The following is a 24,666-nucleotide window of genomic DNA, read 5'->3' as shown; positions in this document are numbered from 1 at the left end:
GATATTAACATCTACTTTACCACTTTACGTAATATGTCACAGTTATTCTCACTTCGGCTGAAATCAGGATTTAATATACACATACAAAATTACAAAGATTTTTTGAGATATGTTTTATTATTAAAGAATCAGATAATTATGACACATCCAGCAACACTGCGGACTGCTCCCACCCTTGTGCCAAGGTTAGGCGAGTATGTACTCACATAGATTAGTTAGTTGGATTAGTGTGTGTTGATACTTTTTTTGTAAGGGTTGATCAACAAGACACGCTGAGTGCTGCAATTACAGAAAAGTGTGAGCAAGACGCAACATTTAAGATATCACAAACAGGTATATTGCAAAAAAATAATGTTTTTGTTTATTGATATATTAAGATATCACAAGAGATATTAACCACTTAAGCTCATTTCTTACACGGGCTCCCGTTACCAGTACATTTGTACATGCTCCCGTATCACTCTGGTGGATTTATTTTATGTAATCTGTTCAACGGTCTTTTGGTAGCGTTGTTTGTAATTTTAAATTTACTGAAAAAGTCGCCTGCAGCAGGCATATAAATATACAGTAAACATTTTTGCATAAATTAGGAGTGATTTTTGTGATATATCCAGAGTGATTGGAAAACACAACTTTGGGGGTGAATCCTTAGGTCATTTTAAGAAAAAACATTTCTGTGAACACATGTCCTAAAATTCTTCCTAAGGGTGCTACAGTCCCTTTAAGGAAGTGATGAAAAGTTAATTTCTAATTAATATCTCAAAAACGCTTTAATATAAAGTCTGTGTCTTAGGGTATGTCTACACTACAAGAGTAGTTCGATTCAACTTAAGTCGAATTTGTGGAATCGACCTTACAAAGTCGAATTTATGTATCCACACTAAGGACACTAATTCGACTTTGTGAGTCCACACTAACGGGGCAAGCATCAACTTTGGAAGCGGTGCACTGTGGGCAGCTATCCCACAGTCCCCGCAGTCCCCGCTGCCCATTGGAATGCTGGGTAGAGCCCCCAATGCCTGCTGGGGGAAAAATGTGTCGAGGGTGCTTTTGGGTAACTGTCATCATTGAACCGTCACTCCCGCCCTCCCTCCCTGAAAGCGCCGGCGGGCAATCAGTTCGCGCACTTTTCTGGTGAGTGACAGTGCGGACGCAACAGCACTGCGAGCATGGAGCCCACTGCAGTTATGGACGTTGTCAACTCCTCGCACCTTATCGTCCACCTCTTCCACAGTCAGCTGCTGAGAAATCGGGCTACTTTTCAATGGTGCTGCAAGCACTGGTGGACCAAGGGGACATTTTACCAACATCAACGTCGGGTGGCCAGGCAAAGTTCATGACGCGCGTGTTTTCAGGAACTCTGGTCTGTTTAGACGCCTGCAGGAAGGTACTTTCTTCCCAGACCACAAAATAACTGTTGGGGATGTGCAGATGCCTATAGTGATCCTCGGGGACCCAGCCTACCCTCTAATGCCCTGGCTCATGAAGCCCTATACAGGCGCCTTGGACAGCGGCAAGGAACTCTTCAACTATTGGCTGAGCAAGTGCAGAATGGTGGTGGAGTGTGCTTTCGGACGTCTCAAGGGGAGATGGCGAAGCTTACTGACTCGCTCGGATCTCAGCGAATATCCCCATTGTTATTGCAGCTTGCTGTGTGCTCCACAGTCTCTGTGAGAGCAAGGGGGAGACCTTTATGGCGGGATGGGAGGTTGAGGCAAATCGCCTGGCTGCTGATTACGCTCAGCCAGACAGCCATGCGATTAGAAGAGCCCAGCGGGAAGCGCTGTGCATCCGGGAGGCTTTGAAAGCTAGGTTCCTCAGCGAGCAGCGTGACCTGTGACTGTTCAGTTTCTTTACAGAGAAGCTGAACCTGCCCCTGTTTCTTTATCCAGTTACTGTTGACTATCCTCTGCAGTTAGATACACCGTTCACCCCGTTTCCCCCCTTCCAACACACGTGTAAAAACAAAATACTTGTTACTTAACAAAGGTTTCTTTATTAATGACTTTGTGTTAAAGGGTTGAAACTGGGATGCAGACTGTGCTGGGTAGGGTGTGCAGTGATGTAAAGACCGCCTCTAAACTCGAGGAATGACAGGCTCCTGCTCCTAGAGCGGTCCGCAGTGCCGGACTGGTTGTTTCAACGGAGCCTGCCATCCCTCCTTTTTGGGACTCTGTGTGCGGGGGCTATGTGTTCTTGTTGTGGAGGAGGACGGCTACAGATTCCCCTGCTGCGTGGCTCTGTGGTCCAGGACAAGGACCGCTGCATAAGATCTGTAACCGCCCTCCCCCGCTACAAAGTCACGTACCCCCCCAGCCCACACAGAACATGGAAACCACCTCCCATACCGACCAGGGTGCCTACTGACTGCACTGTGTGTGTGACCTGCTGCTGATCCTGCCCCCGTGTCTGTACCCTGGTAAAGGTGACTGTCCTATGCAATTACCAACCCCCTTCCCCACACACCCCTTCAAACACAGTCTTCTGTACAAAAACATGACGGAAACAGTAATTAACAGCAAAGTATTTTTAATAATCAACTAGACAGTTAGGGGATGAAACTGGGATTGGGGCTTGGATGAGTCAGGAAGGGAAGGACTTCTCAAAATTTAGGGAATGGGAGCTTTTGGGTACTTGAGCACTCTGCTGGGGTGCGGTGACAGTTTTCACGGCCCCTGGTGCCCCTCCTTCTTGTTATTTTGGGTGAGGGGGGTATGGGACTTTGTGGCGGGGGAGGGCGGTTGCAGATACACTGCAGGGGGGCTCTGTCCTCCTGCCTGCGGTCCTGCAGAACATCCACAAGGCGCTGGAGCGTGTCCGTTTGCTCCCTCATTAGTCCAAGCAGCGTTTGAGTCGCCTGTTTGTCTTCCTCACGCCACCTCTCCTCCCGTTCGCTGTGTGAGCGCTGGTACTGAGAGAGGTTCTCCCTCCACTGGCTCTGCTGGGCCGCCTCGGCTCGGGAGCAGCCCATAAGTTCAGCGAACATCTTGTCCCGTGTCTTTTTCTTTTGCCGCCTAATCTGCGCCAGCCTCTGTGAGGGGGATGCTGGGGCAGGTCTGGAGACAGTCGAAGCTGTGTGATGGGAAAAAGGGAGTGAATTCCTTGCAAAGATACATTTTTGCGAACAATGAACACAGTCTAGTCTGTCTCTGTGAACAAGACCATGCACAGCACCTATCTCGTGCGCACTCCTGCTGCAGGCAATCCGGAAAGCACAAACTCTGCCCCTGTTCCACCCCCTCGCAGTCTCCCCCGCCCCTTGGAATTCAGGGTTGAGATCCCAGTACCTGATGGGGCAAAAATCATTGTAGCGGGTGGTTCTGGGTAACTGTCGTCAGTCGTTCCTTCCTCCGGGAAAGCAACGGCAGACAATCATTTCGTGCCCTTTTTCCCTGGATTGCCCTGGCAGACACCATAGCGTGGCAACCATGGAGCCTGTTTTGCCTTTTGTCACTGTCACCGTATGTGTACTAGATGCCGCGGACAGAGGCGATTCAGCAGCGCTACACAGCAGCATTCATTTGCTTTTGCATGACAGCAGAGATGATTAGCAGCCGTTCTGTACCGTCAACCATGCCATTGTAAATTGGCGATGAGATGACGGTTACCAGTCGTATTGCACTATACCTTCTGCTGCTGTCATAGGTGCCCCTGGCCGAGATTAGCTGGGGGCGCAAAAGACAAAACTGGGAATGACTCCCCGAGTCAATCCCTCCTTTATGGTATCTAAAAATAGAATCAGTCCTGCCTAGAATATGGGGCAAGTGTACTAAAGATCCAGTGTATCAGAGAACCAGAGAGCACAGCCGCTCCGTGTCAGATCATGCAGGAATGATGAGCTGCATGCCATTCACAGGGGGTGCTCCTGCAACAACCCCACCTGTTGCTTCCCTCCTCCCCCAGCCTTCCTGGGCTACCGTTGCAGTGTCCCCCCATTTGTGTGCTGAAGTAATAAAGAATGCAGGAATAAGAAACAGTGACTTGTTAGTGAAATGAAATGAGGGGAAGGCAGCCTCCAGCTGCTATGATAGTCCAGACAAGACATTAAGCAGTGTGGGGGAGAGGAGACCAGCATCCTGCTGCTATGATAGTCCAGGCAGTACAGAATCTTTTCTTTACACATGAAGGGCGGGGGCTGATGGAGATCAGCCCCCTGTTGCTATGATGAAGACGGTTACCAGCCATTCTGTACCATCTACTGGGAAGCAGTAGCACTCATGGGCTGATGATGAGGACCAGGGGGGGCCCTAGAAATTCCGCCGCCCTTCCCCGGTCCCGCGGCTGGGGCAGAAGTGCCTGCAGACCATCCCGTGGTCCCGCGGCTCCGGTGGAGCATCCGCAGGCATGCCTGCGGGAGCTCTGTCCGAGCCGCGGGACCAGCGCACCCACCGCAGTCATGCCTGCGGGAGCTCAAGCAGAGCCGCGGGAAGAGGGGACCCTCCGCAGTCATGCCTGCGGCAGGTCCGCTCGTCCCAGGGCTCCGGTGGACCTCCCGCAGACATGACTGCGGAAGGTCCGCCGGAGCCAAATGCCGCCCTGCCAGGACAATGCCACCCCACGCACCTGCTTGGCGCGCTGGGGTCTGGAGCTGGCCCTGATGAGGACGGATAGCAGTCGTATTGCACTACACCATCTGCCGCAAGGCTGATGATGACGACGGATATCAGTCATATTGTACCGTCAGCCACCCATGAGGCGGGGGGGGGAGGATGCTACAGTACAGTGCCGCAGCATCGCGTCTACCAGCAACATTCAGTACACATAGGGTGACATTTAAAAGAGTCAAGAGACGATTTTTTTCCCTTTTCCTTCTGGGGGTGGGGGTACATTGACGAGCTATGCCCTGAACCACCGCGGACAATGTGTTTGACCCTACAGGTATTGGGAGCTCAGCCAAGAATGCAAATGCTTTTTGGAGACTGCAGGAACTGTGGGATAGCTTGTGTCCTCAGTCCCCCCTCCCTCCCTCCATGATCGTCCATTTGATTCTTTGGCTTTCCGTTACGCTTGTCACGCAGCAGCGTGCTGAGTCTCTGCTACGCCGTCGTCTGTCTGGAAATTTTTTAAAAATACGTTGGACCAGGCGTAACATTACAGTAATTTCCCTAATTAGATGCAGGAGTCGCCGAGCGAGATCACCCTGAGGAGGGTCACTGAAGGAGATAGAGAGCGCATGCTGCATGAAAGCCAGCACAAACCAGGGGCCTATGCTGCCATGCTCGTGAAGGCAATGCTCCCAGAGTACCTGAGGATAGCCTGGCGCGGAAAAGTGTGCTACCACGGAGCACCCAATAAGGCAGCTCTTCCCTGGAACCTCATGCGGAGGTTTTTCGATTACCTCCAGGAGAGCTTCGTGGAGATCTCCCAGGAGGATTTCTGTTCTATCCCCATATATATAGACCTCCTTTTCACATAGTTCAGATTCCTGTTACATTAATAATAAAAGTTTACATGTTTAAAGCACTTACCAACTGATCCTTCCCCTGATTCAGGGTCCAGGGTAACTGCTGGGGAGGGTTGGTAGGGGATCTCCATGAGGGTGATGAAGAGCTCCTGGCTGTCGGGGAAACCAGCGTTGTAAGCGCTGTCGACTGCCTCCTCATCTCCTTCCTCATCTTCCCCGTCCGTGAACATCGCCGAGGAACTGGCCGTCGACAGTATCCCATCGTCGGAGTCCACGGACACTGGTGGGGCAGTGGTGGCAGACCCACCGAGAATGGCATGCAGTGCCTCGTAGAAGCGGCATGTCTGGGGCTGGGCTCCGGAGCGTCCGTTTGCTGCTTTGATTTTTTGGTAGCCTTGTCTCAGCTCCTTGACTTTCACGTGGCACTGCGTTGTATCCCGGCTGTATCCTCTGAGTGCCATGGCTTTGGAGACCTTATCGTAGGTCTTTGCATTCCGTTTTTTGGAGCGCAGCTCCGAAAGCACAGACTCATCGCCGCACACAGCGATCAGATCCAAGACTTCCTGCTCAGTCCATACTGGGGCCCTCTTTCTATTCTGAGATTGCCTGGACTCCTCTGCTGGAGAGCTCTGCATCGTTGCCGGTGCTGCTGAGCTCGCCCCGATGTCCAACCAGGAAATGAGAATCAAACTGGCCAGACAGGAAAAGGAATTCAAATTTTCCTGGGGCTTTTCCTGTGTGGCTGGTCAGAACATCCAAGCTCGGACTGCTGTCCAGAGCGTCAACAGTGGTGCACTGTGGGATAGCTCCCGGAGCTACTAAGGTCGATTTCTGTCCACACCTAGCCTAATTCGACATAGCCATGTCGAAGTTGGTGCTACTCCCCTCGCCGGGGAGGAGTACAGAATTTGAACTAAAGAGCCCTCTAGGTTGAACTAATTAGCTTCCTGGTGTGGACGGGTGCACGGTTAATTCGAATTAATGCTGCTAAATTCGAATTAAAGTCCTAGTGTAGACCAGGCCTAAGTGTTAGTATGTACTACCATATTGCTCCCCTATCAGAGGTACTACCCCTCCCTGACAACCCCATCCACCCAGCTCACTGAGCTGTTTCAGTCCTTCTGGAAGCAGGGATCCATTCCACAGGAATTTAGAGACGCGTCCATCGTGCACCTCTATAAGAGGAAGGGCAATCGCCAGGTATGCGACAATCACCATGGAATCTCGCTGCTCTCTACAGTGAGGAAAATTCTTGCATGGGTTCTGTTGAACCGATTGATCACTCACCTGGAGCAGGGCTTACTGCCAGAATCACAGTGCGGCTTCCGCAAGGGACGTGGGACTATTGACATGATCTTCGCTGCACGTCAGCTACAGGAGAAATGTCAAGAGCAGAATCGTGAACTCTACACAACTTTTGTGGACCTCACGAAAATGTTTGACTCTCAGTCACCAGGGCCTGTGGAGGATCATGTCGAAATTCGGCTGTCCAGACAGATTCATACAAATGGTACGTCAATTTCATCACGGTATGATGGCTCATGATATTCTCTGCCACTCTGACTGATGCCTTTCAACACTGCACTGAAAGAGTAGGCCTGAAGTACAGAACTGATGGGAAACTATTCAATCTGAGGCGACTGCGTGACATCACCAAGGTGAAGGAAACTGTACTTTGAGACTTTCTCTTTGCCGATGATTGTGCTCTGAATGCTAGTACAGAGCCAGAAACGCAAGCCAGTATGGACAAGTTTTCATCTGCATGCAACAACTTCGGTCTCACTATTAACATCAAGAAGACTGAGGTCATGCACCAGCCAGCTCCCCATGTTCCGTACTCAGAACTGTCCATCACTGTAAATGGACAGAGACTTCAGGCAGTGGACCACTTCATGTACCTGGGCAGTACCCTTTCCCAAGCAGTGTCAATCGATGATGAAGTAAACTGCAGAATTGCTAAAGCCAGCTCTGCATTTGGCCGATTGCGCTCCAACGTCTGGGAACGTCGAGGGATCAGCCTACCAACGAAGCTGAAGGTCTACCGAGCAGTGGTGCTTCCAACTCTGCTGTACGCCTGTGAGATGTGGACTGTCTATCGGAGTCATGCACGAAGGAAAAGATAAAGCTGTGGTAAAAACCTTGGACATAATTGACATTGAAGGGTGTCACAATTCTTCGTACGTGAAAAGCTATTTTAGAAAAATTTGAGATCAGTGAAATGCAAGTGCTGAGCATCTGCACTGACAATGCAGCAAACATGACGTGTGCCATCAAAAATTTCAGCGAGGACAATGAAACCATTTCTACCTTTGAGAACAGGGATGTGGACAGAACTGAAGCTATTTTACCTGATGAAGGAACTAAAGGAGTGGATTAAATTGAACTCAACATGGATGCTGCTGCACAATGGGTTAATGACCCTAGCCTCATACTTCCAACATGGTTTCATGAGGATGACTCAAAAGTCCAGCTGATGAAGTGTGGTATTCACACTCTTCAGTTGGCAATCTGGGATGGGCTGAACAAAGAACATGCGTAGAAATTTCTGGCAAAAATTCGACGTCATTGTCAAACTACGAACCCCAAGTATTCGAAGTGTTCTGCTTGATCTACATGGGGTAACTCAGTCATTGGATACTGTGACTCGCTGGGGTTCAACATTTGGGATAATTGATCGGCTTCCCATTTTTCAATCTTACTTAACAAGTGGCTGCTGCTGGAACAAGAGAACTCAAGTTAACAAAAGCTGAATGGGACGAAGTGAAGAACCTGTGAGACCTCTTGGCAAAGCCAAACCAAACAACCATGAATCTTCAAGCTGTTGATGTAACCCCAGGAGTTTTAATGAAGGAATGGTGAAAACTGTCAAAATTCTTGCAAGAAAATATTGGACAACTTGGAGAAAGAATTCTATCCTCCATGCAGAAACGCGAAGAGAAGCTTTTTGACAATATTAATTTCCTTGCTGGAGTTTATGTTGACCTACTGTATTGGATTCTTCTTACCTCAAGGGAAATACCAAAAGCAAAGGAAGGGCTCCTTGATATTGCTTGACGACTCGAAAAACAAAATCTATTGCTACATTTGAACTCAGCGAAAGAGGTCGAAGAAAATAAAACACCACAGAGTCATCAACAATCGAATTTGCGGTTTTGGAAAGTTCACATCCTTCAGAAATAGCAGGCTGTTCTCAAACTTCCGTCTCCACTCTGAACTTGTTCGAGCAACCATCCCTGAGACATCTTCAACCATCACGGGGAAATGAAGATAATTCAAGCATCAATTCTTCAGAAGATGACAACTTCGAAAAGGAATTGGATAAACAAGAAAGATGCCAGCGAGTTTCTGCGATTCATAATTGTAATAAAGCATTATTCGAAAGAAACTTTTGGGAAGATTGTGAGGCGATGGAGTCTATTGGGAGGCTAAAAGTTAAATCTGATTTTGAAGCCATTCACAGCTGCATACCCATACTGCATTCAGGCTGCCTGTAGAATTGCTTTGAGCATGCCAACAACTCAAGCTAGTGAAGAGTGACTGTTTTCGGCTTTAAAGTTAATTTTAAATGATTTGCAGCAGGCTATGAAAGATGACGATTGCTGCAATAATTTTTTACAGAATGAATTATGAATGATTCTAGTTTGTATCACTGTTGACATTTAAATTGTTTTAAAAGTCTGAATAAAAATGTTTTTTCAAAATTACAGTATGCACTTTTTTATTTAGTTAAAAAATAATTTGAGTTGGAGCGTGGAGCGGAGTTGGAGTGGAGCTGGAGCAGTCACTATTGGTGCCGGAGCAGAGCAATTAAAAATTTGATTGCTCCAAATCCCTGGTTGGATCTGAATGACCTGGGAGTCCATTTAGCAAAGTACATGTAGTCCTTGTTTCAGGGATAAATTACAAAGAAGCACTTCACATAGCGAGTGGGTGGGGAACACAGCTGACAGATTGGAAGACTTTCTGGTTAGAGCAGGAGAAATCAGGGTTAGTAGACCTGGATTCTATTCCTGATTGAGTTGGGGGTCATGTCTCCAGATCTGCATACAGAAAAGCACAGGCACCAACTTTTTTCTGCGCCAGTGGGTGCTCGCGCTCCTGGCCCAGCCCCGATGCCACCCCTGCCCAAAAGTTCCCACCTTAACTCTGCCCCTATTGGACCCCTCCTCAAATCCCCGCCCCAGCCCCACCTCCTTCCCCAAGCGCGCCACGTTCCCCCTCCTCCCTTCTCCCTCCCAGACTTGCAGCGCCAAACAGCTGTTTCAGGGCACAAGCACAGGGAGGGAGGGGGGAGAAGCAGGATGTGGCGGCGAGCTCAGGGGAGGAGGCGGAGGCATGCAGAAGCTAAGTCAAACAACTTTCTCCATACCCCAAAGAGCCCCTGGGGCTTGTCTAGGGATCTGTGCAGGAAAGGGGTGCAGACTGGGAGGATCAGGATAGGGGATAGATATAAATCTTCCTCCTGCCTCCACAGAGTTTTAGGAAAGATAATAATAAGGGAGAAAAGCCAAGTCCCCGATGGAACAATTTGAGGGAAATCTCATGGAGATTTATTCCCCCTGAGCCCTCGACCATGGGCTTTTTCTTTCCTGTGTGAAAAGGAGATTATGACAATGTCCATTTCTGCACAGCTCTGGGAGCTCCTTAGATGAAAGGTGCTGTATCAGTGCAAAGTATTAGCTCAGATATCATGCCAGGTTTCCCACGCATACTTAGTTATATTTATTTGTATTGCTGCTTCATGTGTGTGAACTTGAAATCCCTTCTAAAGTCCAATTTTATCAAGAAGCATGATAGACGGGGGTGGGGGGGAGATAATATATTTTATTGGACCAACTGCTGTTGGTGAGAGAGTCACACTTTTGAGCTTACTCAGAGCTCTTCTTCAGGTCTGGGAAACTAACTCAAAGTTATAAACACACCTGCTGCTATCCTCATCATGGCAAATCTCAGGGCTTTGCAAAATCCCAACAAAGCCACATTTTTTTCACTTTTTATAACCATATGCACATTAGAAGACACCAATTTTATTCTATATACAGTTTATATTCCAAATACCCTTGTTCTTTTATGGATTTTATGGACAACAGACCGAAACAGCATTTACAATCTCTTGTTTTAATCAGTGTGTCAGAATGTGTTCTGTTCTGTCTACAGAATATTGGATGGGTGTAGTGTGAGAGTCCCATCCCAGGGTGGTGCTGCATGCATAATTTTTTCCAATGTTTTTTGATGTAGGAAGAAAATGGGATAGGAATTCAGAGTTGTTACAAAGAGGTGAGTTCCTGGTGCCCACAGCTACCAAGCTTGATTAGTGAATTGTGTGAGCATATTGAATCCTCAGAGCAAAAATAACCCTTAATGCGTCTTTAGTCTCCAGCAGCAGAATTTCCTTAATGGGATAAAGTGGCACATTATCCTTGTCTACACACACAAATTATACCACTTTAACTATACCGGTGGTGCGGGGCGATCGAGTTCCTTCCCGGGTGGGGGCCCCCTGAGGATTCCACATCTCCCCGTGCCGAGGCTGCTCTGCCTGCCATTGAGCCCGAGCCCGGTGTCACTGGGGACCCCCTCCCTACCCCTCAAACCCCCGTGCCTGGCCGCGAGGAGCCGCTTACCGATGGTCCTGCTCCTGCGGCAGACGGCACGAGTTGAGCACGAGCCTGAGCCTTCCGCTTACCCCGCTTACCCTCCACCCGGGTCCAGCCCTCCATGGCATCGCCTGCGGGCTGGTCAACAGGGATTGGGTCAGGGGGCAGGGAAGACAGTTTGGGGGCTGGGAGAGGCACCGGTGGAACAACAGGAGGGAGGGAGGAGTCCCCCTGGGGAGAGCCCCCTCCCACGCCCGGCAGTACCCCTGCCGCACCCTCCTCCACAGGCCCCGCCAGAGTGCAGGCAGCGGAGGCGGGGGTCTCCCGCTCATCTGGGCGCCCCGGAGAACGTACCCCTGAGGCCCGAGTGGGAGCAGTGACGGACTGAGGGGGAGGAGGGGCGGCTATGGGTACCGGGCGGTCAGGGGCACCGGCGATGGCGGGGCCGGCACCCTGCCGGGGCTCGGGGGTCCCGAGAGCTCCTCCGAGCCGGGCCAAGGGACAGTCCCTCCGGACGTGCCCCGTCGCCCGGCAGAGGAAGCACCGGGCCTCCCCCGTGGCGTAATGCACCCGGTACTGGGCCCCCTGATAGGGGACCAGGAAGGACCCCTCGAGCGCCTCTCTGCCACGTGCCGCCGGCGGTAGCTGAAGCTGCACCTGCCGGCGGAACGAGAGGACGTGACGGAGGGCGGGGTCCTTACAGCCCAAGGGGAGAGGGCTCACTACGGAGATGGGCTTCCCCAAAGTAGAGAGGGCGGGTAACAGGGTGACATTGGGCAGGAAGGGCGGGACGGAGGTCAGGACCACTCGGACACCCAGGTCCTCCAGCGGCTCGAGGGGGACGAACACGCCCCCCACCGCCAGGCCCTTCTCCACCGCCTCCTGGGCGGCGGCCTCCGAGGCAAGGAAGAAAACCACCTTGCCGTACATTTTGGAGGCCGCCACGATGGCCGTGGGCCCCACCACCCTCGCCAGCGCCCGCACGTAGGTCTCCACGTGGGGCGAGGCGGGCACCAGGAGGCAATGGACGCCGTGCTTCCGGGTCAAGGTGGGGAAGGGGCCCCGGCCGCTGTAGATGGTAGCGGAGGCGGCGGTCGGGGGAGATGACGTAGCGGCGGGCGGGGGGGCCGCCGCCACCTGGGCGTACGCTCTGGGGGCCGAGGGAGGGGCACCCGCAGAGCTGGTGGAGGGGACAGCGGGGAGGGACGCCGCGGCCGGTGGCGGGGCCGCGGCAGCGGTGGCAGGCTCCGCCATGGAGGGCTTTGTCTTCCTAGCGGGGCCTTTTCCCTTCTTTTTGCCCTGGCCCTTTCCGCCGGCTGGGGGGGCTCCCCCAGAGGTGGAAGGGGCGAGGGACGTGGCAGCAGCAGAGGGCACCCCGTCGGTCGCCGCTGCCGGCGCCTCAGCGGGAGCGGTGGCAGGCGGTCCGGCAGCGGCGGGTGAGACTGGGGGAGTTTTGGGGGGAGCAGGCGGGGGAGGGGGGACAGGAGTTGTCCCAGGGGTCCCACCCGCCATGTCTCCCGCCACGCTGAGTCGGGAGGGAGGGCAAACACCGGAGAAAGGGGGCAGGGGGGAAGAACAGGTCAACCACTCCTCCCTGCTAGGCTGTGGGCAGGGGAGGAGGGTGCCAAACCGGGAGGGGGGGGGGCAGATATGGGGAGTATCAATGACTCGGGGGGGGGGTCAGTCACCGACACAGGATCGAAATCCGGCTCCTCTAGCTGCACGGGGGGGAGGGGGGAAACAAGAGCAATGGGGGTGCAGTGCAAGAGGGGCAACTTAAACAAGGGAGAGGCACAAGCGCACTGATGGGGCTATGGGCGCACGAGGGGAGGGGCTAATCAGGGCGAGGGGCCGCGGAGGGAGCAACCAGGCTGGGAGTGGGGCAGAGGGACCAAGGGGCTGGCTTCAGGGCTGGGGCAGGACAAACAAAGCTTCAAAGGGAGATGGGCGGGGCAGGCAAACAAACTGAAGCTGGGCGGGGGTGTGTGTGGAGGGAAGGCTACTAGGGGCAAAGCTAGGGGGCCTGTTGCAGAGGGGAAGGGGTCAGTCCAGGGGAAGGGGGGGTGCGTACACCCACAAGCACTTGTGCACAGTCAATGGCTGGCTGGCTGCTGCTGGAGGCCCAAACGGTGGCAATAGGGCGTGGCAGGCCAGGCAAGCAGCTGAGTCCCAGAGGCAGGAACTGAGGCAGATGGTAAGCAGCCTGCGGGGGTGGTGGAGGGGGCAGCGGTGGTGGCGGGGGTTGGGGGGGGGACACAGATGGACCAGGGGGCAGGCTCCACGCCACACCCCCTGTGCCCCCACAAACACAGTCTAAACCCCCACCACTAAAGCACAGTTAGAGAGTTACTCAGTCCTTGGTGGCCCCCTCCACAGTGGTCTTCAGAATCCTGTGCGCTCCCCAACAGCCGGTGGTCTTCACAGTCCTTTTCCTCCTTGTCCTCCAGGCTCCAGCAGCTCCCCAGGACAAACACAGCTCCAGCAGCAGCAGCAGCTCCTCCTTCTCCAGCAGCCCTGGTGGCTAGGCAGGAAGGACCCCCCCCCAGGTGGTAGCTGTAGTGGTGGTGGTGGTGGGGTCCTGGCTTCTCCCTCCAGAGAGGGGGAGTGGGGGCTGGCCAGCAAGGCCCCCCCCACCCCTCACTCACTTGCTCAGCAGTAGTGGCAGTAGCAGTCCAGGGAAGGAGCCCTCCAGCCAGCAGCAGCCCAGGAAGGGAGAAGGAGCTTCAGCCAGCAAGGCAGCCAGAGAAGGGGGAATGCTCCAGCCAGCAGGGCAGCCCAAGCAGGCAGAGCGGTAGCAGGGGGGACCCCTGCTTCTGGTCTGAAGGGGTTAAAAACAGCCCTGGGAAGGGGCCAAGGCTCGAGAAAGCAGCTCTAAAAGCTGGGCTGATTGGGGAAGTGGCTGCAGCTGGGCCACACCCCAATCAGGCCACAGCTGGCCCCCTATAAAAGGCCAGGGAAGCCAGCGGCAGATAGTCTCTCTCTGCTTTCAGAGGGAGAAGGGCCTGGCTGCAGGGAGCTAGACTCAGTACCTGAGGGAAGCAGGGTTGGGGGAAGGCTGGGGAGCTCCAGCCTGGAAAGCCCCAGGCTGTGGCCTAGCAGAGGGCTAACAGGTACTGGGGGTTGCAGGGGGCAGCCCAGGGGTAGGCCAAGGCAGCAGGTCCAAACCCCCTTTGCCGATGATGAGTACTGGATACTGCAGTCTGCCCCAGCGAACGGGGGCTAGATAGAGACTGGGCAGTAGCCACTACTGAGGTGAAGTGGGGATAGAAGGTGGGGGTTCCCTGGGCAGGGGAAACCCAGAGAGAATGGGGTTACTGCTAGGGGGCAGCACCCCATGTAAGAGGGCACCGGGTCCAGGGAGGGACACGGGGGGCCTGAAGACAGGCGGATCACCGGCCTGCAGAGGGCGCTCCAGCGGTGCAGAGAGTTAATTCCCAGAGTCACCAGCAGGAGGCGTCGCAGGGGTGAGTCTGACCCCATTACAGAGCTCTACATCACTGTTGCTAACTCTTGTGATTTTATTGCGTGTCTTGTGGCATTTGGTATTTTTCTTAAGGCCTCAGCTCCTGCAGTCAACTGATTGTGTAAGAATCTCAGTTTCATTTTTAAAAAGCAAGTTTCTAGCCCTCAGGGTTGCACTTGAAAAAGTGACCTGAGTGCACCCTAAGGATTCAGAAGGAAGACAAATAAAAAGAATTCAAACTTTATTATTTTAAAAAAATTCTTATTTTAAAGCCAATCTCATGATTTTTTTGACATCTGGCTCATAGCTATTGAACCTTTCAGGCTGATGAACTGCACTACACCTTTCCTTTGGGTCCAAGGATCAATAGGGCCCTGAGGCTGCTCAAATTTACACACAAGTTACTCATTGGCTCATCTGTTGTCCATGCCTCCCACCTATGGTATCCTCAAATCTCCCACATAAGATTGCAATAAATCTACTGACACTTTAGGATTAGGGTTGCCAGGTGTCCAGTTTTGACTGGAATGTCTGGTGGAAAAGGGACCCTGATGGGTCCGGTCAGCACCACTGACCGAGCCGCTAAAAGTCCAGTCAGCAGTGCAGAGGGGCTAAGGCAGACTCCCTGCCTGCCCTCGCTCTGCGTGGCTCCCGGAAGCGGCAGGCATGTCCGGCTCCTAAGCGCAAGGATGGCCATGGGGGCTCCGTGTGCTGCCCCTGCCCTAAGCGTTGGCTCCGCAGCTCCCAATGGCCGGGAACTGCGGCCAATGAGAGCTGAGGGCAGGTCCTGCAGGCGTGGACAGCGTGCAGAGGCGCCTGGCCACGCCTCCACCTAGGGGCCCGCAGGGACTTGCTGGCCGATTTTGGGACCCACCTAAGATAAGTGCTGCCTGGAGCCCACACCACAAATCCCTACCCCAGCCCTGAGCCCCCTCCCGCACCCTAACTCCCTCCTGGACCTCGCACCCCCTCACACATTCTGAACCCCTCGGCCCCAGCTCAGAGCCCAAACCCCTCATCCTCACCCCCCCCCGAGCCTGTACCCCAAGCCAGAGCCTTCACTGCTTCCCGCACCCCAACCCCCTGTCCCAGCCCTGAGCCCCCTCCTGCACCTGAACTCCCTCCAAGAGCCTGCACCCCTGCCCCAGCCCGGAACGCCCTCCTGCACCTAAACCCCTCATCTCCAGCCACATCCCAGAGCCCACACCCCCAGCTGGAGCCCTCACCTCCTTCTGCACACCAACCCCTTGCCCCAGCCCGGTGAAAGTGAACGAGGGTGGGGAGCTCAAATGAGGGAGGGGGGCTGGAGCGAGAGAGGGGCTTTAGAGAAGGTGGGGGGGCAGGGTGGAGCTATCGTGTTTGGTTTTCTGCAATCAGAAAGTTGGTAACCCCATGGCACATAGGAACATGCATGCACACTGCACAAAAGACGGTGTAAAGACACGCATGTTTCACACAGCAATTTGCATAATATCTGATCGCTGATTTCCATAATTTGCATACAGCTTCGCGGTGCGCTGGCTTGCCCGGGGCGCCAGCCTTAGCATCAAGCAACCATTTCGCTTTCACGCAGCCCTTGATGCAGAGCCTGCCCCTGCCGCAGCAGCCTCCGCGCGCTCCGCTCTACTATCCCTGCGCCAACTCGGCTGGCGAGCGTGGGGGGCGCACGCCGAGGAGGAGGCGGGGCGGGGTTCGAATGCGCGCGCCGCAGCCTCCCCCTCCAGGAGCGAAAGAGGCTCCAACCGTAGCTGGGGAAAGGCGGCAGCGGCGCGAGCCTGGGACCGGCCGCGCAGCAGGTACCGTGTGTGCGGAGGCCGCTTTCCCCCGCCCCCAGCCAGCACCGCGGCCTCCGTTTCCCGCTTCATGGGCTACCGCGGCAGCCACCGGGCAGCGCTCCCTGCGGGCCCCCTGCTTTCGCGGGTTCCAGCGCCCCCCCCCCGGGCTCCCCACTTCCTGGGCTCCTCCCCCCCTTGCTGGGCCCCTGGGGATTCCCCGCCCCCGTTTAAGGGATTTGTGCTTTTCACGCTGTCCCCTCTCGGCGCTTGCCCCCGACTTTAATCCTCCCCGACCTATTTCTCCACTGGACACGGGCTGGTGTCATTGTGTGGCCAGCCAAGCAGGCCGGGGCTCCTCCCGGAGCTGTCCATCCCTCCCTGCGCATCAGGGGTGTGTGCTATCGGGCGTGGTGGTCGCTGTGTGTGTCCCTGGAGAGGCGGTGAATCCGGATTCTCACTGAACAGCCTGCATGGCACGTAGCGAGTGGTGGTTTCGGTTCTTGCCTTTGGTTTTGTATTACCATCAACCCCCTGGACAGGTAGGGGACAGGTTTGCAGGAAGGGCAATGCACTGGGCTGAAAAATGCAAGCACACCGGCCTGCTTTTTTAGGTTAAACCCTGCCTCTTTGCCCAAAGGAGGGGGGGGGGGGGGTTGCGTTTGTCTGCAAGAGGAAGGGCTCTTTATGAAATGACCTTGCTGATGCTAGGGGTGGGGAAACCTAGGCAGTTGTTCATTTCTGCTGTATCCCTTGTCACTTATCACAGGGGGAGTCCATCTCCCTGCTGTCGCTGTTAAAATCTAGATGTTGCTTTTCAGAATATCTAAATCGTTATTTTATGCCTAATCATTTTTAGTAATGAACTGTAGGGTTTTAAAAAAAGTGTTTTTATACTATATTACTACTACTGCTTATTTGGTAGTTGCCTGTGATCTCTAGATTTGGTTTGTTTGTGGAAGGGCTAATGTTTCTTTAATCTGTTTGCCTGTTTTCCCAGTGAAACAAAATCTAGCTTTATTTCCTTTAGTCTTTGATGGAGTTGATTATGCAAGTGACAAAGCTCTTTATTTTTCCCCTTTGGTTCACTGTGTTCTGCTGTGAGAGTGGAAGTTTTAAATTCCCTTCTGATGCTGATTCCCTCAGTGCCTCGCTGAACCATACCTATTAAGTGCCTCTTAAATAACTTGTTTTTTACTCAGTGATCAAATGGATTGACAGAAGAGGCAAATGTTTATGTAGAGAAACTTTTGATCTAAGCTTGTTACTGAGTATTGGATTGCTTTGTAGCTCAAACAAGTTTGAGTTCCCCATGCCAAAACAACCTCAGTACCATTTTTTCATCATGCATAACTTTTAAGTAGTACTGTTTAAAGTGAATTCAGTTCACTTGTAGCATCCTTTTGTTCAAAGCCTTTAGAGACAATACCTCAGTCTAAACTTTAAATGTTCATCTTGTGTATAGATAATCAAGGGGGGAAAAGGCAACATCAACTTAAAAACAAACAGTCCCCTCCTTCACACTCTTTTTCCTGTAGAAATTAAGTATTGTTGTTACAAATAACATAAGGTAACAGAGACATTAGAAGAAAAACAATTTTCTGTTTTTTTCCAGTTTGTTTACTTTATGCATTTGACTGCACTTTGTGTAGTCTTTTTTTTTTTCACTGTTTCCTCTGTATAGTTCGGCAGTTTTCCTTGTTTTTTGTGGGTCTTTCAGGCAGCTCCAGAGGAGTGGTGAGAGAGAGAACTTGCCTATAAACCCACAGAAACTGGCCTGGATTCTCAGTACAGATTAGCACCTGAAACGGTGTCAGTGTGTGTTTTAATTGATTAGAATTCAAGTTGGTTGTGTCCTTGTAACTTTTTTTTTTTCCACAATAAAATGGACATGGCCAGAATTGTCGTGTGTGTGTGTTTGCTTGCTGTATCATGGGACACTAACTTGAAATTACAAGGGAGGCTTTTAAATGAAGGGTCAGTTTTGGAACTAATTTAGCTGTTCTTTTTATGTTTCAAAGGTTGCACAGGGAAGAATCAGAAGATTTTCTGGATGACTTCAGTAAGTAACTATGCAGCTCAAATATCTTGTTGTGTAATTTTCTTTGTATAGTTATAATTATGATGACTGATTAAGAAGTATAAAATGGTGGCAATGAAAGTGCAGGACCACATCAGTGTTTTTCAAGTCTGCATATGTGTGCAATTTAGGGCTGACTGATAGTTCTCTATACATACCCTTTTTTTAGTCAACACAACCACCATAATTGCTTGAAGACAGACAGTAGCACTTAACTCAAGAACAGCACATGTTTATCTTCCTAAAACATATTGGAGCCTGTAATATGAGGTCTGATATTTTATTCCTTGCTGATATTTTATTTCTTGATCAGAGAGTTTGCCTCTTAAATTTTGCCACTGCAACAAGAAAAGCATGCTAGTAAAAACATTATGTATGATTACTTTCACGTGTTCCACAATAACTGAGGTGCTGTTATTACTGATATAATATAGTTAGTGCATCATCTTTTAGCGGAGCCAATAGAAATATTTTCTGAAGTGTTTTTCTAGTGTTAACTCTTGCACAAAGTATTTTACCATTTTCCTTATGTTTTCCATTGTCTGAGATGAGCATCTCGCTCTACTTCCTGACTTTGTTCAGTCAGTGTTTTTTTTTTCAATGTATTTGTATGTAAACAGATGGAAACTAAACTACTGTAAATGACTGCATGCAAGGAAATTGGTTTAATCTAATTTCTAACAATAACTGCGCAAACAAAGTACTTTGAAAGGATACATGTAATATGCTCTGTAATATGTCTGGGGCCAAACTGCCTCCAGCACACAAGTTCAGCTTAATATACCTAACAAAGATAGGCATACATTGCTTCTGAATCTCTTAGTGATATCCAGTTATTTCAATGAATTTATAACCTTATATTGTGGTGGAAAATATTTGAAGCCAACATTGGATTAATGTACTTAAACTGATTTTGGTGGATCTAGTCTATAGCAGATAGTCTTCAAATGTAAACATTATCCTACTCCTAAGGTCATTAGTTTCAGCTTATAAAATGTCAGGATTTTTGTTTAAAACCATGCTTTATTTTAAAATGATATTGTACATCTTTATGCACTTAAATTTCTATATTTTGATGTCTTACAGTGAGGCTGTGTGTGTCTCGAAAATGGTAGTTCCTGGGAGCGCTCCTGTCATACAGCAGGACCATGCCCTTGAACCTGACTTGGGGCGGGGCTCAACAGAGAATTCTGCAATGGGATCTGAGACGGAACCAGGTATTGATCAGGTGCACCCAGAGTTGGAAGAGGTGCGAAAGCTGCAGGAACTAGTGAGAAGACTTGAGATCCAGAATCAGCAGCTGAGAACTAGGAGCCACAGAAATGTGCTAGGGACAAATACAGAAACAAACACGGGTGTGAATAATCATAACTCAGGACTCAATGGAATGGAAATTAACAATAGCATTAACACTATAACAGAGAAGCAAGAATTACAGATAATGGCAGATGTACATGACAAACTAAATAAAATAAAAAGAGAGGTGAAAGAGAGCGACTGCTTAAAAAAAGATGTGGATGTACAAATGCATTATAGCCGTCCTAGTATTACTGAGAAAGTGTCTCCCAACCCAAAATATATGAATGATGCAGAAATGCAGAATGATGTTAATGTCAGCTGTTCTTCAAGTCTGGATAGGAGTAGCAGCACAGAACTCGTGGAAGACTTAATCACCATAGGTATTCATCCATCTGTAAAAATGAGTGAACAGAATCCAAATGAAGAGAGTGGAGATTTAGGAAGCTTCTTGAATGATACTGCTTTGGATGAAGTGGAAGTGCTAGAACTTGGGAACTGCAGTGATGAAGAGGACAGCTGGTATGTATGTCAAAGATATGAGTATTACAAAGGTTCTGGAATGTAGACTACAGTTGGAATTCCCATGTTAAACATTATTCATCTGATTCCCTTTTAACATGGAACAGTGTACACTATTTTCATTTCTGGAGCTGGTATCAAGGTGTTAATGTTAGTTATTTGTTTACAAGAGTCCTGTGCTGGAATGAAACGAGCATAAACAGACTATTTCTATCCTTGACCATTTAGACTAACTATAATTGGTCTGAAATCAACAAGATGAGGTTCAATAAAGCCAAGGGTAAAGTACTTCACTTAGGAAGGAAATAATCAAAGCACAACTACAAAACGGGGAATAATTGGCTAGGCAGTAATATTGCTGACAAGGATCTGGGGGTTATAATGGATCACAAATTAAATATGAGTCAACAACATGATGTAGTTTAAAAAACAAGCCAATATCACATGGAGTGTACTGACAGGAGGTAATTGTCTCTCTCTACTTGTTTTTTTTGTGCATGCTTACCAATTTCACTCTTGCTTACTAAACAAGATAACATTCAGAACTAATTCCAACTCCTCAATAGTAGCCTTGACTTAGAAGTAAGGCACATTGTGAGTATCTTAAGATTTCATTCATTGCATTCACAGAATGTTAGATATGTTTAATGTGGTTTTCTTACTGTTATGTATCTGCAAATAGACCAGACATCAACACTGTAGTGAAGATACCTATTACAGAATATGTGCTCAGGGCAAAACAAACCTTAGAAATTAATGAGTTCTAAACAGAGTTTATACTTGTAAAAATAACTTTAAAAATATATAAACATTTTTGTTTGCATATCACTAGTATGGAGATGAATACCTTAGTGCAGGGGTTGGCAACCTCTGGCACGCGGCTTGCCAGGGTAAGCACCCTAGTGGGCTGGGCCAGTTTGTTTACCTGCTGCGTCGACCGGTTCGGCCGACTGCGGCTCCCAATGGCCGTGGTTCGCCATCCCAGGCCAATGGCGGCGGCGGGAAGCGGTGCGGGCGAGGAATGTGCTGGCCTTGGCTTCTCGCCACCTCCATTGGTCTGGGACTGGGGCCAGTGGGAGCCGGGATCGGCCAAACCTGCCGACGCGGCAAGTAAACAAACTGGCCCGGCCCGCCAGGGTGCTTACCCTGGCGAGCCGCGTGCCAGAGGTTGCCAACCCCTGCCTTAGTGACATCAGTTACAGTTCGAATCTGAAATTTGATTATAAATATACAGGGAAACAATTATCTTTCAAATGACATGGCACTACTGTCTCCTCTTGCTAGTTTGAGGAGCGGAAAAGACTCCATCTAGTTAAAAAATACTTCTAATCTAATTTCTTCCTGTGTTTCTCAGGTTCTTGTGTACTAGTGCAATGCTGGAATGTCTTTAAAAACTCCCTGTTGAAAATATTTTTGGTATTCTTAGCTTCTGTGAAACTTTTATGAAGCCTAAACATTTGGCCAGATTTGGATTATAAAAAGTGACAATCAACTGTCCACACCTTCAGAATGCCTAAAAATGTGTGATCAGATTTCTTAAAAATGAGAAACATTTATTGGAATGTGAAACTATTAAAGTTGTTTGTTTGTGGCACTTGTGGCAAGTGCTGAGTAAGGTGCGTGTTTAGCAAATGGCACTTGGCAGTCAAGACTAATCAATGCAAGAAATGTTAACTTTGTTTGACTTCTTCACCAGGACAATATAGATCAGGCTCCACATGCAAATGCATATAACAAAAATGAAAAGGTGCTACAGAGAATTGTGTACATACACTCCAATATTAATGTTTATAAATGAGCCTTCTGAAGTCCAGTTACGTTGTTAGTGTAATGAAGGAATTTATCATTTTCAATCAGATACCAGTGTATGATCAAAATCTAACCTACACAAACAAGGAACAGTTAAAGAAGACAAATGTAAGATTAACATTCACTTTTAAAGGGACTCACAGTTCCATATGAAAATTTTCTACCCAATCTAATTACAAGCAGCATCTAAGATTACTATAACTGGAAGCAAATATGTTTGTTTATTTCTCAGTGCAGTAGATGACAATTTGTGTTAACTATCAAGGTTGTTGGGCCCTAAATCTACTCTCACTAAAACCTGTAAATATCCCGTTGAACCTTTTTAAAGAAACAAACAGAAAACACATCTCTGACACCTCTGTGGGCTTTCAAAGGGTTCTTGTGTACTGAATATCTCACTTGCAGGGCCTTTTGGTTTTGGTTTTTATTTTATTTAATTTTTCCCAGGAATTTATCAGTGTTTATTACTACAATAAAAACAGGTAAAATAGCTGAAAAAAACTATTATTTTTTCTGCGTTAATATCAGGGTTTATTTTGGTGGATGGAAGGACGGGAAAAATGTATTCAGCAGATTAAATCTTTGGTGAACAGAATTCAGTGTGGTTTGCTGCAGAACTAAAACAGAACTCAAACACAATGCCACCTCTGAGTTTAAGAAAACAACAGATCTCATAGAATCATAGAATCTCAGGGTTGCAAGGGACCTCAGGAGGTCATCTAGTCCAACCACCTGCTCAAAGCAGGACCAAACCCAACTAAAGCATCCCAGCCAGGGCTTTGTCAAGCCTGACCTTAAAAAACCTCTAAGGAAGGAGATTCCACTACCTCCCTAGGTAACCCATTCCAGTTCTTCACCACCCTACTAGTGAAAAAGTTTTTCCTAATGTCCAACCTAAACCTCCCCCTCTGCAAAACTTGAGACCATTACTCCTTGTTCTGTCATCTTCTACCACTGAGAACAGTCTAGATCCATCCTCTTTGGAACCCCCTTTCAGGTAGTTGAAAGCAGCTATCAAATCCCCCCTCATTCTTCTCTTCTGCAGACTAAACAATCCCAGTTCCCTCAGCCTCTCCTCCTAAGTCATGTGCTCCAGCCCCCTAATCATTTTTGTTGCCCTCCGCTGGACTCTCTCCAATTTGTCCACATCCTTGTAGTGTGGGGCCCAAAACTGGACACAGTACTCCAAATGAGGCCTCACCAGTGCTGAGTAGAGGGGAATGATCACATCCCTCGATCTGCTGGAAATGCCCCTACTTATACAACCCAAAATGCCAATAGCCTTCTTGGCAACAAGGGCATGCTGTTGACTCATATTCAGCTTTTCGTCCACCGTAACCCCTAGGTCCTTTTCTGCAGAACTGCTGCCCAGCCATTCGGTCCCTAGTCTGTAGCAGTGCATGGGATGATTCCGCCCTAAGTGCAGGACTCTGCACTTGTCCTTGTTGAACCTCATCATATTTCTTTTGGCCCAATCCTCTAATTTGTCTAGGTCCCTCTGTATCCTATCCCTACCCTCCAGCGTATCAACCACTCCTCCCAGTTTAGTGTCATCTGCAAACTTGCTAAGGGTGCAGTCCACACCATCCTTCAGATCGTTAATGAAGATATTGAATAAAACCGGCCCCAGCACCGACCCTTGGGGCACTCCACTTGATACCGGCTGCCAACTAGACATGGAACCATTGATCACTACCCGTTGAGCCCGACCATCTAGCCAATTTTCTATCCATCTTACCGTCCATTCATCCAGCCCAGACTTCTTTAACTTGCTAGCAAGAATACTGTGGGAGACTGTATCAAAAGCTTTGCTAAAGTACAGAAATAGCACATCCACTGCTTTCCCCTCATCCACAGAGCCGGTTATCTCATCATAGAAGGCAATTAGGTTAGTCAGGCATGACTTGCCCTTGGTGAATCCATGCTGACTGTTCCTGATCACTTTCCCCTCCTTTAAGTGGTTCAGGATTGATTCCTTGAGGACCTGTTCCATGATTTTTCCAGGGACTGAGGTGAGACTGACTGGCCTGTAGTTCCCTGGATCTTCCTTCCCTTTTTTAAAGATGGGCACTACAGTAGCCTTTTTCCAGTCATCCGGGACCTCCCCCGATCACCATGATTTTTCAAAGATAATGGCCAATGGCTCTGCAATCTCATCGGCCAACTCCTTTAGCACCCTCGGATGCAGCGCATCCGGCCCCATGGACTTGTGCTCGTCCAGCTTTCCTAAATAGCCCCGAACTACTTCTTTCTCCACAGAGAGCTGGTCACCTCCTCCCCATACCATGCTGCAGAGTGCAGCTGTCTGGGAGCTGACCTTGTCTGTGAAGACAGAGGCAAAAAAAGCATTGAGTACACTAGCTTTCTCCACATCCTCTGTCACTAGGTTCCCTCCCTCATTCAGCAAGGGGCCCACACTTTCCTTGACTTTCTTCCTGTTGCTAACATACCTAAATAAACCCTTGTTACTCCTAACATCTCCGGCTAGCTGCAACTCCAAGTGTGATTTGGCCTTCCTAATTTCACACCTGCATGCCTGAGCAATACTTTTATACTCCTCCCTGGTTATTTGTCCAGTCTTCTACTTCTTGTAAGCTGTTTTTTTGTGTCAATCTCTAATCCCCAAATAAAACTTTTCATTTGAATAAACAGTTTACTATTTAGATTCAGAACTATTAGCCTGTAAATATTTACATTTAATAATTGGGCCACACCCTTTGTGG

General features: G+C 49.5%; 1 protein-coding gene across 1 annotated transcript in view; it reads left to right on the top strand.

The window, feature by feature from the left end:
- The first annotated feature begins 16,160 nt into the window (after positions 1 to 16,160).
- LOC123377740 (SLAIN motif-containing protein-like) overlaps positions 16,161 to 24,666 on the top strand; it is a 76,859-nt gene continuing 68,353 nt past the window's right edge. The window contains 3 exon segments of the mRNA XM_045030968.1: positions 16,161 to 16,182; positions 16,185 to 16,260; positions 19,403 to 20,134. Of these exon segments, the coding sequence (XP_044886903.1) occupies positions 16,161 to 16,182; positions 16,185 to 16,260; positions 19,403 to 20,134 (830 nt within the window).

This window comes from Mauremys mutica, chromosome 9 (genome assembly GCF_020497125.1).
Source record: "Mauremys mutica isolate MM-2020 ecotype Southern chromosome 9, ASM2049712v1, whole genome shotgun sequence".
NCBI classification, from domain to species: Eukaryota; Metazoa; Chordata; order Testudines; family Geoemydidae; genus Mauremys; species Mauremys mutica.
The sequence above is the reverse complement of the archived record's forward strand: the minus strand, read 5'-3'. Positions and strand labels throughout refer to the sequence as shown.